Source organism: Lagopus muta, chromosome 21 (assembly GCF_023343835.1).
Source record: "Lagopus muta isolate bLagMut1 chromosome 21, bLagMut1 primary, whole genome shotgun sequence".
Lineage (NCBI taxonomy): Eukaryota > Metazoa > Chordata > Aves > Galliformes > Phasianidae > Lagopus > Lagopus muta.
This window is the reverse complement of record NC_064453.1, coordinates 4,399,464-4,413,859: the sequence shown is the minus strand read 5'-3', so window position 1 is coordinate 4,413,859 and position 14,396 is coordinate 4,399,464. Positions and strand designations below refer to the sequence as shown.

Here is a 14,396-nt window from a genome sequence, read left to right as displayed (position 1 = left end):
TGCAAACAGCCGTGCCCCCAACCCCACTCTTTTAGGGTCAGGCAAAGTGCTTCCTTCCAATTTTAGCAACAGCAACAACAAGCAAAAGAGAGAGGGGAAAAAAAAAAAAGCTCAGAAAAGAGTGAAAACCAAGAAGGGCTTCCTCTGCCTTCCAGAAAGCCTCGGGGGCGGGGGGCAAAGGGATCGGATCTCCCCCCTCGCACCTCTGAGCATCCCTTCGTGCCTTCCGTGTCACCCTCACGCCGCGACCCCAAAGCCGCCCTGAGGGTTTTCCATTCCTCCCTCTCTAGGAAACGCGACCCTCTCTTTGAATGCCAATTATTTTCCCCCCCTCCTCCTCAAAAGAAAATATATATATATAAATATATAAGCCTTTTTATTTTAAATTATTTTTTTAAAGCCCTTGACTGCGTTTCTCGGGCAGGTGGAGGTGAGCCAGGAGCATCCCTTGAGTCCTGCTGCTGTATGAAGGGAAACCCCCTATTTCCATCTCCAGGAAGACTCGACAGGTGAAAATTAGTTCTTATCAGCATTAATATATAATGATTAAATTAAAAGAAAAAGAAAAAGAGAAAAGAAAAAACCACAAACAAGCGCTTTGCTCCTCTTCCTCACCCCAAACCTCGGGCACAGCCGCGCAGAAGGGATGAGCTCAGCTGTCCTATGAGCAGCACGGAGCTGGGGACCCTTCCCCTGTAGCACAGCCGTACAGCTCAGAAACGAGCCCAGGGTCCCCCCTCCCTCCCTCCGCAGACCCTACAGAGCCTTTGCGACAATTCATCACAGGACCCAGAGCCATCCAAGCAAGTAATGTGCAGCCTCAGATCTCCTATGTCCCACAAGACAGAGCGCCTGCTAATTAATAGACAGTGATTCCTGCGAGCAGCCCGAACAGTCTGTAATATGATGAACTTCCTTTGTACCGGTGTCACCACAAATGTTTCTGATAAGGAAAAGCATCCAAGGATCAAAGACTATAAGCTTCTCAATTTCCTCAAGCTGCCTCTACTTTTCCTCACCTACTTTTTCTCTTCTCCCCTCCCTCTGCGCAGCCCCGGCTCTTCTCCGTGAGCCCCGTTCTGCCTGAAAAAGCCCCAAATCCAACCCCGTCCCTTCCCCGTTTTTCCCCCAACAAACCGGTGACAAACGTCTTTATAACCAGGCATTCACTGACATCTCGTTTCTTTTGTGGCCAGCTCAACGCCTGCCCCGAGGCGGGATGAGCCGAGGATGAGGATGGGGATGAAGATGAGGATGGATTTTGGGGGGTTGGGGGGATTCAGAGCAGATCTCCCTCCTGACTCCACCGCATCCCCGTCCCCAGCCGAGCTGCTCAACCGCACCTGCGCTTCGGTGGTGCTTTAATTCTTATTCTGGACCTGTTTGGGATGGATGGGATGAGAGGTAGCCCCCCTCCCCTTAAAGGACCCCCCCCTCTGAGCACACATTGGAAGGGGATCGGTGCCACCAAGGCCCGGCCGGCAGCTCGGAGCCGCGTCCCCATCGCTGTCCCCGTTCCCTGCAGCTCCCAGCATCTTCTCACCCACATTCCTCCAAAACAAAAAGAAAAAGGAAAAGGAAAAAGAAAAAATAAGAATAATAAAAAGAAAGAAAAATGAAAGCGCCCAAACCGGGCTGAAATTCAGCTTAAATAAAAGAAGAAGGGGGAAAAAAAAGGAAAAAAAAAAAAAATTTTAAGGCCATTGGTGGAGAGAAGAGTTGTGTGGCAGCTGATAGAAATGGGCTGCTTTTTCTTTTTTTTTTAAGAATAGTCTCTATAAATATATAATATCTCCAAAGCCCAGGTCTTAAGAGGGTCCCTTATTTGCTTCTTTCTTTTGTAGGAAACGTAATTTTCAGAAAGATGCTTCCCCCCCCGCCTTACCCTAATGCTCGAGTAAGTACCTTACAGCTTTAAGGCTAGTGTTATATGTGCTTTAAAATCCTGCCATGTAAATTCCCCTGAAAAATTTGGAAAGCTTCTCGGGGGGGTACGAATGGGGGTGTTGGGGAGGGGGGCTGGAATGGAGGAGGGGGAGAAAGGGGAGGTTAATCCGGGTTTAATGCTATGATGCAGTCACAGGACCAGGGCTAGGCTGATTGTGTTATCTCTCCCCAACATTTGGGTCTCCCATATTTCACCCAGCCAAATAGCTGCGAGAAAAAAGTGCGTATGGAGGCACTCCTGACGCCTCAGGAAAATATGTTATTAATATCTAAATAACTTCCCAATACTGTCTCTAAATCTCCCCTTCACCACTCCAGATGATGAATTCGTTTGAAGTGTTCTCCCGTCTCATCTTTTCAGTGTCTCTCTCCCTTTTTTTTTTTTTTTCCTTTTTTTTTTTTTATAACCAGGCTTATTTCAAACTGGTAAATATCTAATTCCTTTAACCACACTGCAGACACGTCTCTCCCCTCTTATATACAATTCTCATTTGCCGGGATCCGGATGGAAAACAGAGAATAAACCCCAACAGCGCCTTCAACTCCTTCTGAAAATTATTCGGGCTTCGGGAGCGTCTTTTTTTTGGGGGGGGGAAGCACACCTGGATGGCACATCTGCCCTGCAGCCTCCCCGCTCCATCCCTCCTTCCCCAATTACCACCGAAAGCCCGGGATTAGAAATATATACCTTCCAGCTTCCTTCCTGCCCTCCTCTATCACGGCATCCATCTCCCCCCATAGCCGCTTCCTATCCCTCCCAGCCTATCACGTAATCTACCATTCACCTTCAAATTAGAGATTATTATGGCTGCCTTGTATTTCCTTCCCCTTCCTGCTGAGCCGACCCCCCTCCCCTCTCTTCCCCGTACCCGCATTCCCCTTTTTCTTTGCCCTTTTCCTACAGTTCAACCCATTCTTCTCCCCCACCCAGCGCCAAAAAAGAAGGGGAGGGGACGCACAAAACCCTGGATCACAAACATCTCCCTTATATTATTTCACTTCCCACTGTATAATTGAACCTCTCTCCCCGCATCCTTGTCTTAAGTTTGTTTTTTAAGACGCCTTCTATTAGATTATACTCGTTCATTCCCCCCTCCAACCTTATCTCTCCTCCTCTCTTCTCTCCTTCCCGTCACACTCGATTTAGGAAGGAGTTTATCTTGCAAACATTTGCCTACTTTGTTTATGTAGACCAGGTTCTGCAGCTACTTGTTCCCAAAAGCCACTGTTTGCCTTTGTAATTGTTATCTGTGTTTATTGTTGTACCTCATTTGTCTCAGCTTTTTTTGTGACATGTAAGCTCCGTGTGTGCTCACATCCAACCCCCCCTCCCTTCTCCCTCTCCCTGTATTTTTTTTTCCCTTTTCCCTCCCCTCTCTCCTCTCCTCTCTCTCTCTCCCTGAAATATGCACAGAATAACTGAGCCTAAAGCCAATGAATTGCTTGACACTACCCTATCTCTTTCCTGCCCCCCATTATTAGAGCTGATCCCACTCGCAACACTCACAAATCCCGCCTGGTCTCTGTTTGATTAGATTGCCAACCTTTCGTAATCCCTTGATTTGATGAAGTGTCTGTTCCCCCCCATTTCCCCCCTAAACATACATTGACAGAGAAAGCTCTTGTTGGTTTTACAACGATGCAGATTGTTTGCTGATAAATGGACCCGAACCCCCCCCGGCTCTTAGGGACAAAGCCGCTTCCCAGGTGTGGCAGCGAGGGGCTGATTCCCCCCCCCCCCCCCCCTTATTTTTCCCATATCCACTCCCCCGAATTAAATTAAATTTGGCAGGACCCGAACAGCCTCCCCCCATCAAGAAAAGAACCCTAAACTCTACACCAGGGACTGCTATCACATTCAATCATTACCACCTCGGGGCGGGGAGGGGGGGTGGATAGGAGATGGTCACACCTGTTCACGCTTCCAAAACCCCAATACAATTAAACGCTGCTCTGTATCCAGCTCTTCCAACCGGGTTTCCCATCCCAACCCCGCGTATCATTTCCATGGGGGGGGGGGGGGGGGGGGGGTGAGAAACACAGCGGTGCAGCCATTGGTGCCCCGTGTGCCATAAAGAGGAAATAAAGGAACGGGAGGGAGGGGATGGGGGGCGAGATGCGAAACAGTAATGAGTCGTAAAAAAACATAAAGTCATAGAAACGCGCCGCGATAAGCGATGAAAAACAATAATTACAAGAAACAACAAGAAAATCAAGTGATTAATAATGCTTAATAACGCCAAGCCACCTGTCCGGCCTGATCCCAAACCCTGCTGCCATCCCCGCTCTGTTTCGGCACAGCGGCCCCGAACGGGACACCCGCGGCCATAGGGTGACACGCGGGGGGGTCATTCCTTTGCTGAAGCTCATCCCCCTCCTCCCATGCTTCACATCTGCTTGTAATTAATACGAGGCCTCGCCCAAAGTGTGGGCACCATCCTCAGCACCCCGTTAAATTTGGAGGGGGGGTTCGTTTCCCCGTTCACCCCCCACGGTTCCACCTCGCATCTCCGGGTGCGGGGTGAAGCAAAGCAGCGCCATCACCCACCCGCGACCCTCGCTAATAAACCCCAAACGCTCACAAATGAAAGAACAACAACAAACGACAACAAAAAATAATAATAACTCGCTCTTAACAAGGATAAAAAAAAAATAAAATAAAATAAAAATAAATAAATAAAAAATAAAGTGAAGCCTCATGAATATATGCCCAGGGCTAGCTGGAGTGAGCCGTTTAAAGATGAAAGTGCAAAGAAATAAAGGCTCAATTTAATCTGCCTTAAAACCCTTCAACTTAACGTTTGTGCTGGGAACTCAGAGAGTGAGTACTGATTGGGGATAAATACATTTCTTAGCATGCCTTGGAGCTATTACACCCTTCTCCAACACAGCTCCCTATTCAACAGCCACAGTTTTCATTACCAGCTCTAATAAGTCTTAACATTATTAAATGCCAAGCAGACGATAGAAAGAAACAGGCGCAGGGTGGAAGCTTTCTTTAACACTTAAAAAGAGAGAGCATTTAGGGCTGTCTTCCTCCGGCTCCCCGCGAGGAGAACCCGCAAATGGAGCAAAGGCGTTTGGCAGGAGGAAAAAGGCCAAAACAAAGTTTCCCCCTCTCCTTTTTCTCCCTCCTCCCCCCCCGTCCGCAACCATCATGAAAATGCCTTAAAAAAAAAGAAAAAAGGGGGGGGGGAGGGAAAGAAATAGGAAAAATAAAGCGAGGAATACAAACACCCAACGCAGAGCTGGGAACGAGTGCCAGGAATGCGTTTATATATATTTAATAATAATTTGATATCAAACTTGGAGATCAATTCCCATGGAAGGGGCGTCGTTATTCCCGGCTCTACAAGGAATAGCAAAACGCCGCCTCGGAACCTTTTACGAACTGACCGCTCATTAATTATCTTAATTGGGGCTGTTTAGAAACTTTTCTCCGTATTGATGGCTGCTGTTATTATTGGTGGTATTTTTTAATTGCTCTGACAGCCCCGCACCCGGTTTCACCGCTGCCCGCTGTTTCGGCAGCTCCGCAAAACCACAGCTTTTTTAGGAGGTTTTTTTTCCCCTCAGATCCAAGCAGGAGAAGGAGAAAATGAAACGAACGGGAGCCCAGCAGCCCATCAATGATGATTTATCTCCGGGAATGGGCGCTCCGCGGGCTGCGGCGAAAGGGAATGAGCCCGAATGAGCGCTCGATTCAAAGCGGGTTCCGCAAAGCACCCGCGATTCGTTTTGATTTTAATTTTATTTTTATTTTGTCCCCGAGAGAAAACAAACTAAAGAAAATAACTAAACAGCAACGATCTGGAGATGCAAAAATCGTTACTTTTCCCAGCGATGCGACCCGGAGAAAAACCATCTCTCCGAAATGAAACCCGACGCATCGCGCGGTGACGCGGGGGCAGTTTTTCCCCCTTCCACACAATGGGCTCCGATTTGCAAATGAGCATCGCCTATTTCCAAATCACAAGCAACATTTTGCAACGTCCAACGGCTCGCCTTTTTTCCAACAGACGGTCCTATAATATTACAAAACTATCTAACAGCAGGGAGTTTTGAATAATTTATCTCCCTTTCTTCCCTTCCTTGGCCCTTTGTCCCAACTTTTTCTCCTCCTTGCAGAATTTTGAATGAGAATAGAGAAGCCCTCCCTCCCCCATCCTTCTACTCCATTTTTAAGGCAGCCTAGGGTTTTTCCCCTTCTTTTTTTCCCCCTTTCTTACACCCCCCCCCCCCCTCCACACCCCTTTTTCTTTTTTTTTTCCTTCCAGTGTTTGCTTTTGTGGCCGGGAATCTTTTGCTTATAAAGCTTCAATAGACTCGAAGGTCTTTGTAAGTGAAGTTCATCTTCAAGGTTGGAAAAAAAAGAGAGAGAGAGGGAGAGAGAGAGAAAGGGGGAGAGAGATCGGATCCTTAAAGAACCCCCTTTTGTGCACCTTCATTTAAACGTTTGATGGTGACACGGAGAAGCTTTTCTCGGCCCCGAATTCCCCGCACTTCAATATTCCTCCCCGCATTGTCCCGAATTGGGGAAAACTTTGCAGCCTAGTGAGAAACTTTGTGGAAGCTCCGTTGCCGATACGGCAAAGCGGCCCCCAAGCCTCGCAAGCCGGCCTCACCATCGCCATTTTGCCATCAATTCGGGGGCAAAAATAAACAGCAAAACCTTCATTCTTCAGGCTTTCCTACGGGACTTTGTAATTCCCGCTTTCCTCCCCCAAAAAGCGCTTGGACGTGACGAAATCATTCCGTGCCTAAAGCAAAACCTCCTTCCCGTCCCTCCAACTTCCCCCCTGGTTTCACAAAACCCTCATTGCCAAACTTGGATTATTTTCGCTAAAAATACCGGTTTCCCTTCTTTTTCTTTTTCTTTTTTTTTTTTTGGAAGGCTGAGGACTCATCTCCCCCATCCAGCCTGCCAAAATGACATTTCCAAAGCGCCACGAGCTCGAAAACCTCGCATTCCCCGCCCTCCCCCCCCCCCCACAATGAGAGACAAGCGCAGTGTCACCGGGTCCCCCCTCACCAAGCTGCCCTCAAGCTTTCCACCAGCAGCCCCAGCTTTATTATCCCTATTTATTATTTGCCTATTTATTATTTCCCCCCGAGCCCGGTGCTGGTGGCTCTCGCTGCAGCCCCACAGCAGCGCGCATCCCGTGCTCTTTAATTGATATTGATTGGCCAAATCGGTCAACTGTCAGCCAGAGTTTCAGGGGACCACTTAGAGAGCAGGAGAGAAATCTGTTTAACAAATTCATTTAGGAATCAGAGATGCCTCCCCTCAGTCATCTCCCTTTATAAATAATTGATCTGGAGCGGCCGCGAGCGAAACACCGACAACTCTTCCGTACGGGGATGAGAAAACATCACAACCCCAAAGGCTGGGTACCAGCAGCCCCAGCAGCATCACACCTTGGCTCTGCCATCAGCCCTGCTTGCAAAGGACAGCTGTAAGGCTCTGCAGCCAATCCCTTTCTTATTCTCCATCTAAAAAGTGGTGGGCCGTGTTCCCAAAGGTTCCCCCCATCCTAAAGGTTCCCCCAGTCCAACCTGGGGCACGCGTGGCCGCCTCTACCTTTGTCGCCCAGGATGCCATCTATGCTGTGCTTGGCCTTCTTCTCCCCGTCTTCCTCCTTCTTGTCGCAGTCCTCCTCTTCCTCTTTCTTCCCGAATTTGATGCGTAGCACACGGCTAATCGAACTCACTAAACCTCAGACAGTCAAAGACAAGAAGGCAAGTATAAGCTGCCTGGGAACGGACGGGGGAAACCCAAGCTGGAGCCTCATACACATCAAGGGCACCTGCCCCTCTTTGCCCACTTTTATACCCCCACTGCTCTGCCAACTGCACCCAAGCACCCCTCAGTTCACCCAAGTGACGACAACTTGGGTGCCTGAAGATGGATGCATTCATCACCAACCCCAAAACACCTGGCCCTGCTCATGGGGTTGCACGTCCCAGGGTTCCCACCTGCTTTGTGGCAGAGAAAATGACCCCAGCTCTTGGCTTGCAACCCTCAGTGGGACCAGGAAAGGCCCAAAAGTTTGGATTCAGCCTCCCCAGGACCCCATTTTTGGGGATCTGTGCCCTGCAGAGCAGGCTCAGCTCCTCTGGAGCAAGAGAGGAACTCTGAGCCAAAGGAACCAGGACCTAAAAAACATCCAGACCCTCAGCACATCTCAACACTGGGGTACAGCATCATTTTCAGTGAGCGATGGCATTCCTGGATGAATGGAAGCACTGCTGTGCATCCTCAGTGAGCAAGACATGGGCTGAAGTCCCCCTGACTCTGCTTTGGGGTCTACCCCATGCAAGCTGCCCTCAGGTTGGAGACCCCCTGTTGTCCCCAGGGAGCTGGGATAACTTGGAAAACTCGCTTTGGTTTGCATCCCTCCCCATGCAGAACAAGGAGCAAGAGGATGCTGGAGACAACCATGCCCCAAAACGCCTTTTTGGGATCACGGGTGGCCTTACGGCCAAGCTGCCTTCTCACCTGAGGGCACAGTGCTGCGGTCGCAGTGTCCATCCTTCAGCAGCCTGTCCCGGATCTCCCAGCTGAACATCCCAGGGTTTTCCCTCTTGTATTCCTCGATTTTCTTCTCCACGTCGGGAGTCGCAACCTGCTTTTGTGGTCAATGGCCAGCGGTGCGTGCGTGAGCAGAGAGAGGGAAGGGGAGAGAGAGAAAAAGCCCTTTTAATTGAAAAATTACACTGGGCTGCTAGCTTTGGGGGCAAAAACATGAAAAATAGTTGAATCTGAGGGATGGGAAGGGAAGAAAATAAAGCTGGGGAGAGGTATGAGCTTGTCCCCCAGGTGTGGATTCCATTTGCCCTCCTTAAAATTAAAGGACAAGGAGATGGCAAAGATGGGTTTAACCTGAGATGGAAGGAAGGAGGGGATGTGAGGGATGCTTTTTTGGGGGGTGCTGTGTAAACCTGAAAGCAAACAGGGGCCGAAGGAAACGCTCGAATGCTTGCCACTTGTTGCACGCTGAAAACCCCGTTAATTTATTCCCATCCTGCTGCCCGCCGCTGTTTTCTCCCCATCTTTGCTCAAAACCCGTTCGTTTCGTTCATCCCTAAATTCACCCCTTCTCGTCCCAAAATAAGACCCCTCCCCGTCTGCTTCCTAGCACCGCGTATCGGGCCCGTAACGCGGCCCCACATTGCACTCACCCTGGGCTTGCTGCCCCCGATGGCCCCGGGTCGGATGGAGCCCGTCTCTTGGTACCTGCAGAGGATTTTGGAAACGCAGCCGTGGGAGACCCTGAGCTGCCTGGAAATCACGCAGGGCCGGATCCCGTGGTGAGCCATCTCCACGATCTTGTGGCGGATGTGGTTGGGCAACGGGCGCCCGTTGATGAAAACCCCTCCGAGTTGATTCACCCGGCCCTGGCCCAGCGGGGTGGACACTGGGAACGGGGGAAGAAAATGGTGAAAAAGGGCAAAAAAAATCCGTCGAAATTCCACGCATCCCTCCCCGCGCCTCCAGTTCGCATCCCAGAGATTTGCACCTCTCCACCGTGTCCTAAAATAGGGGCAAAACCTCTCCCGTCCCATGGAATTGGTTTTTATCCCGTATCCCCGCGGTGCCCTTCGCTGCAGGGGAAAGTTTTGCCGTTGAAAATAGGAGCCGCGCATCGCATCACCCCTCCGTCCCCTCGGGGTTACAGAACTTGGGCCGTTTCACACCTACACTTTGAACCAGAGCAGAAAGAGGAGAAGATTTAAAACCTGGTGGCAAAGCCAGATAGGATTAAAAAAAGAAAAAGGAAAAGAAAAAAAGTTCGCACTTCTCCCCGAAAGCGCGCAGCGCTCCTCGCTCGCAATGAGGAGCTCCGCGTCCCCGATGAGGGGCTCCGCGCTCCGAATTAATGAGGGGCTCTCTGTTGGCGACCCAACTTTTGGGAAACAGGCTCTCGAAATCCCCTCGAGGGTTTCTTTCTGTGGGTTCGGAGGAGCCGCGATGCGCGGCACCTGCGGGGTCGGTATTTCGCGCTGTAGATTTCGGAGATTAATACGATTTCACAGGCTTGGAAATTAGGGAGGAGGGGGGGGAAATTAAAAGAAAAAAAAAATACGGAGGGAAGAACTCAGCTGCGCAATTTGCAGCGAGGCTGGAGGGGGCGAGGGGGGTGATTTTCTCTTTACAAAGAAAAGTCGATTCCAGAAATTGCCTCGCGATTTAACAAGAATCATGCACCACTAATTCAAAGTCACTTGGCCAGCACTCCCTGGATATATCATTATCGACAGATAACACTCGAGTGGCCAATTTTACATTCAAGAGGTACTAAAACCGCCGCCCGCTCTCTCTTTTCATTATTCCCAGTCATGTTGTGCAAATATTGTTGTAATCCTTTGATCCTTTCCCTTGCCGTCTGTTTTACTTCATTTGCTACAGAAAAGCACTTCAGCAAATCCCCCCAGCTTGTATGTTTTGCAGTCTGCGTGGCTTTCCCCAGCTCTGAGTTTCGCCACTTGATCACGGTCTGTATGAAATTCTCCTCTTTAATAAATGCGGGGAAAGGGCTCCTACTTTAATTCTGATTTTTTTTATTATTTTTTTTTAATTTTTTTTAAAAATTTATTATTATTCCCTCGCACAGCTTTGGGCAGAAATCATAAACCGGGCGGCCGCACAAAGGGAAAGAAAACGACGGGGGAAGTTGGTGGCTCCGCAGTGGAGATGTCATCCCCATGGATGACACTTCTCGAGGTGACAGCTCCCGTTTCCCCCCCTTTTTCCTCGGCCGAAGCACCGCATCTGTTCCCAGCCCCAAAGCTCCGGCTTTGGCTTTTATTTTCCTGGGGAGAAGTTTGGAAACAATCGGTTTTTCTTGCTTTTTTTTTTTCTTTCTCCCTCCTCCTTTCTTTCTCTATAGGGCCGGGACTCTTTGAGTTTGGGAAACGATAATAGTAGCCACACCAAGAAAGGGCGAGCCTAAAACCCGCTCCTAACTCCTCGAAAAGGGAGGAAAAATAAAGAGCCAAGCGGCACCAGCCGCTCGAGGAAAGGCACGGCGTGAGAAAAGAGCTCCGACCTCCCCAAAGTTGGATGCTCCGCACAGGATCCCCCCTCCCCAACCTCCCGTCCTCACCCAACTCACCTCTCCCCGCTTTCAAATCCATCCCAAATTCATCTATCTGAAGTTGTCCTCGCACACGTTAAGATAGATATACCTACCTTCTAAAGGGAAGCCGGTGCGAGGGTAGTTTTGCCCCGGCGCCGGGCGCATCATCCGCGGTACCGTCCCGGGGAGCGCTGCCATAGCGGGGGGCGGCGGAGCGGCTCCGTACGGATCGGGGTCACCCCCGAACCCCGGGAGAGCCGAAAGATCAACGGGTTTTTTCCTTCTCTGTTGGTCCCAATGAAGCTGGAAGGGCTTTCGATGGTTTTCCAGCCCCGGCGGCTGTTTATTTTTCAAAAAAAAAAAACCAAAAACCAAACAAACCCAAACGAACAAGGGAGAAATCATTGCTCCGAATGAATGAAAACAATAATAATTACAAAATCGTCATCAGAGGAATCGTTAACGAGGTGTGTATGGGGGGGGGGGGGGGGAGGGGGGTGAAATGATGGGGGGTGAGGGGTGAAAGGAGAAGGGGGTGGAGGGGGGGGGGGGGGGGGGGGGGGAGAAATATCACCCACCAGAAATCCCTCGGAAAGTTTTCGGGCTATGTCACAACCGGCCTGAGCGGGCGCTCCGGAGGAATGTAACCCAGACTGCAGGGAGAAGCAGACACATCCAAAGTTGCCTCGGTGCTGGGTTGGGCTTAAGGATGGGGGGGGCGTAGGGGGAGCTGAGTTTTTCCCCCTCAAGCTGAGTTGGTTTTTTTTTTTTCCCCTTATTTTTGTTACCGCTGCTTTATTTTTTTTTTCACCTCCCCACCCATCCACCCTCCTCGCCTCTTTTTTTTTATTATTTTTTTGGTGGTGTTTCGGAGATGGGTGGGAGGAGGGTTTGGAAGTTGTTAAAGAGCCCAAGTTGGGGCGGTGTGGGGAGGATAGAAGGAGCCCCGGCGCTGTGATAGGCTCCGGCTCCTTTCTTTTATTCATGACCGGGGATGGGGGTACCGCGCCGGGGCTGAGGGACCAATAAGAGGCAGCAGCTTCCCAACACGCAGGCAAATCTACGGGCTCGGGTTATTTTGTTAGACGCTATTATTCATTACTAGGCTTGGCTTCTTTTTGATGGAAAGCTGGGGCTCACCACCCCCCCCCCCCTTCCCCTTTTCTCCCCTCTCCCCCCTTCCCGTTTTTTTTTTTTGTAATATATCGTGGAGGAAAACTTTAGGATAAAGGATTTTGTTTCTTTCTCTTTTTTTTGGCTTCACAAACTTCAGCACTCATCAATCAGGCTGGAGCATCCGTATGCATCCCAAAGGGGTCACATCCTACCTCAGGTTCCATATGTACCAAATCTCCCCTAACAAACGACCCCTCCCCACCACCACCCCAAGGGTCCAAATATGCCAAATGGTTTCCAAATACACCAAATCCCCCATAGCAAACGACCCCCCCGAAGCTTCTGGGGTGGGACTGGGGGTGATGAGTTCCAAATATACCAAATATCCCACAACAAATGTCCCCCCCCCCCCTCCCCCGAAGCTCCTGGGGTGAGGTTTGGGGTGATGGGTTCCAAATATACCAAACCTCCATAGCAAACTGATCCCCCCCCTCGAAGCTTCAGGGGTGGAATTTGAGGTGATGGGTTTCAAATATACCAAATCCCCCATAATAAACGACCCCCCAAAGTTTCTGGGGTGGGATGGGACGTGATGGGCTCCAAACATATCAAATCCCCCATAGCAAACTGCCCTCCCAGAAGCTTCTGGGGTGGGTTTGGGGTGATGAACTCCAAATACATTAAATATCCCATAGCAAACTGTCCCCCTCCCCCCGTCCCCTCGAAGCTTCTGGGGTGGGATTTGAGGTGATGGGTTTCAAATATACCAAATTCCCCATAACAAACGACCCCCCCCCCCCCCCAAGTTTCTGGGGTGGGATGGGGGTGATGGATTCCAAACATGCCAAATCCCCCATAGCAAACTGGTCCCCCCCAGAAGCTTCTGGGGTGAGGTTTGGGGTGATGGGTTCCAAATACATTAAATATCCCATAGCAAACTGCCCCCCACCCCCCCCCCGAAGCTTCTGGGGTGGGTTTGGGGTGATGGCTTTCATCCCTGCTGTTCCCAATGTTTGAGGATGCGTCGCACCTGCCTTTCAGAGTCCCTTCCACATCACCCCCCCCTTCCCCCATATAGGGACGAAATGACACCCAAACCCCTCCACTCTGCTCTCCGTAGCTTCCGACGCATCTCCTTCATTAGCATCCTTAATGAATTGGATCATCCCTACCGGTCCCATAGGATAGAACGGGTAGAAACGCGGTTCTGCCCCGAACTGCCCTCTCGCTCTTTCCTTCCCGTCACCCAGGTGCCATAGGGGCGGTTCTCGGCCCTGTGACCCGGGACGGGCTGAACAAATACCCAATGTTTTCCCCCCAAAAAGTGGGAATGGGGCAGGAATCCTCCTCTCAGCGGGGCATGACGCCAGGGCTCGCGAACCCTTTTGTTTGCAGCTGTTAAAAGGACTTTCCGTGCAAACCGCTGGAAACTTCTCTTTTCCCCCCTCCTTTAAAAAAGAAGAGTCCTGGGGGGGGGGGGGGGGGGGGGGGGGAAATGAAGCAGCCAGAGCCACTTCTGAGCTGTCTGGACCCAAAATGCGGTCCCTAAATTACCCCCTGGCTCCCCTGAGGGCACCAATACCCCCTAATCCCCCTCCTCACCCCCCCCTTTTCTTTTTCTGTGCTTTGATGCCCCACCGCATCTTCGTCGCTCGCACTCTTCCTCTGCTCTCTCCCCGCCTTCTCGGTGTAAACAGGTAAATATGTTTGTGAATCGAAAGCTCGTGCCGAAAATACTCGGAAAAATAAAGAGGAAAAAGGGGGAAGAAAATGTGAGGGGGAAAAGGGGGGAAATAGGAGAGAGAAAAGATGGGGGGAAAAGGGGAGGAAGGAGGAGAAAAAGGAGAAAAGAGGGGAGAATGGGAGAAAATGGAGGGGAAAGGAGAAAATAGGGGGGGAAAGGGAAAAAAAAAAAGGAAATGGGGGGAGAAAGGGAAAAGGGAGAGGGGGGGGAATGGGGGAAAAAAGAGAAAATAAAGGGGAAGAAATAAAGGGGAAAAAAAGGAAGGCTGAAATTCTTCCCGAGGTGTCAAGTTCCTCCCAAAGTCTCCTAATCTCGTTCCCGTGGGTTGGGGATCCGCTAACAAAAATAAAGACCTTCTCCCCCCCCCCCCCCCCCCCTCCCCTCCGGCCCCAAAAGTGCCGATTCTGGAAGTTTTAGGCACAAAAATAACGGGGGAAGGGAACGATCCTGGCGCTCCTTCTCTGCCGCCTTCCTTCAGCGCGGCCGTCATTCCATGCTTTGCCATTCAT

At 50.5% G+C, this 14,396-nt stretch overlaps 1 protein-coding gene across 7 annotated transcripts in view; it reads right to left on the bottom strand.

The window, feature by feature from the left end:
• The window catches only part of PAX7 (paired box 7), an 88,283-nt gene extending 76,631 nt beyond the window's left edge, over positions 1-11,652 (bottom strand). Inside the window, exons 1-5 of one of the 7 annotated variants that reach the window (XM_048967860.1) lie at positions 11,606-11,652; positions 11,141-11,366; positions 9,130-9,365; positions 8,447-8,576; positions 7,529-7,657 (exon numbers count right to left, since the gene is read on the bottom strand). In XM_048967860.1, coding sequence (XP_048823817.1) covers positions 7,529-7,657; positions 8,447-8,576; positions 9,130-9,365; positions 11,141-11,225 — 580 coding nt within the window. In that variant the 5' untranslated portion in view covers positions 11,226-11,366; positions 11,606-11,652. Of the gene's footprint in view, positions 1-7,528; positions 7,664-8,446; positions 8,577-9,129; positions 10,416-11,140; positions 11,367-11,605 lie in introns of those variants that run through there. The other 6 variants (XM_048967859.1, XM_048967857.1, XM_048967855.1 and 3 more) reach the window with 6 other exon arrangements.
• Positions 11,653-14,396: the final 2,744 nt, after the last annotated feature.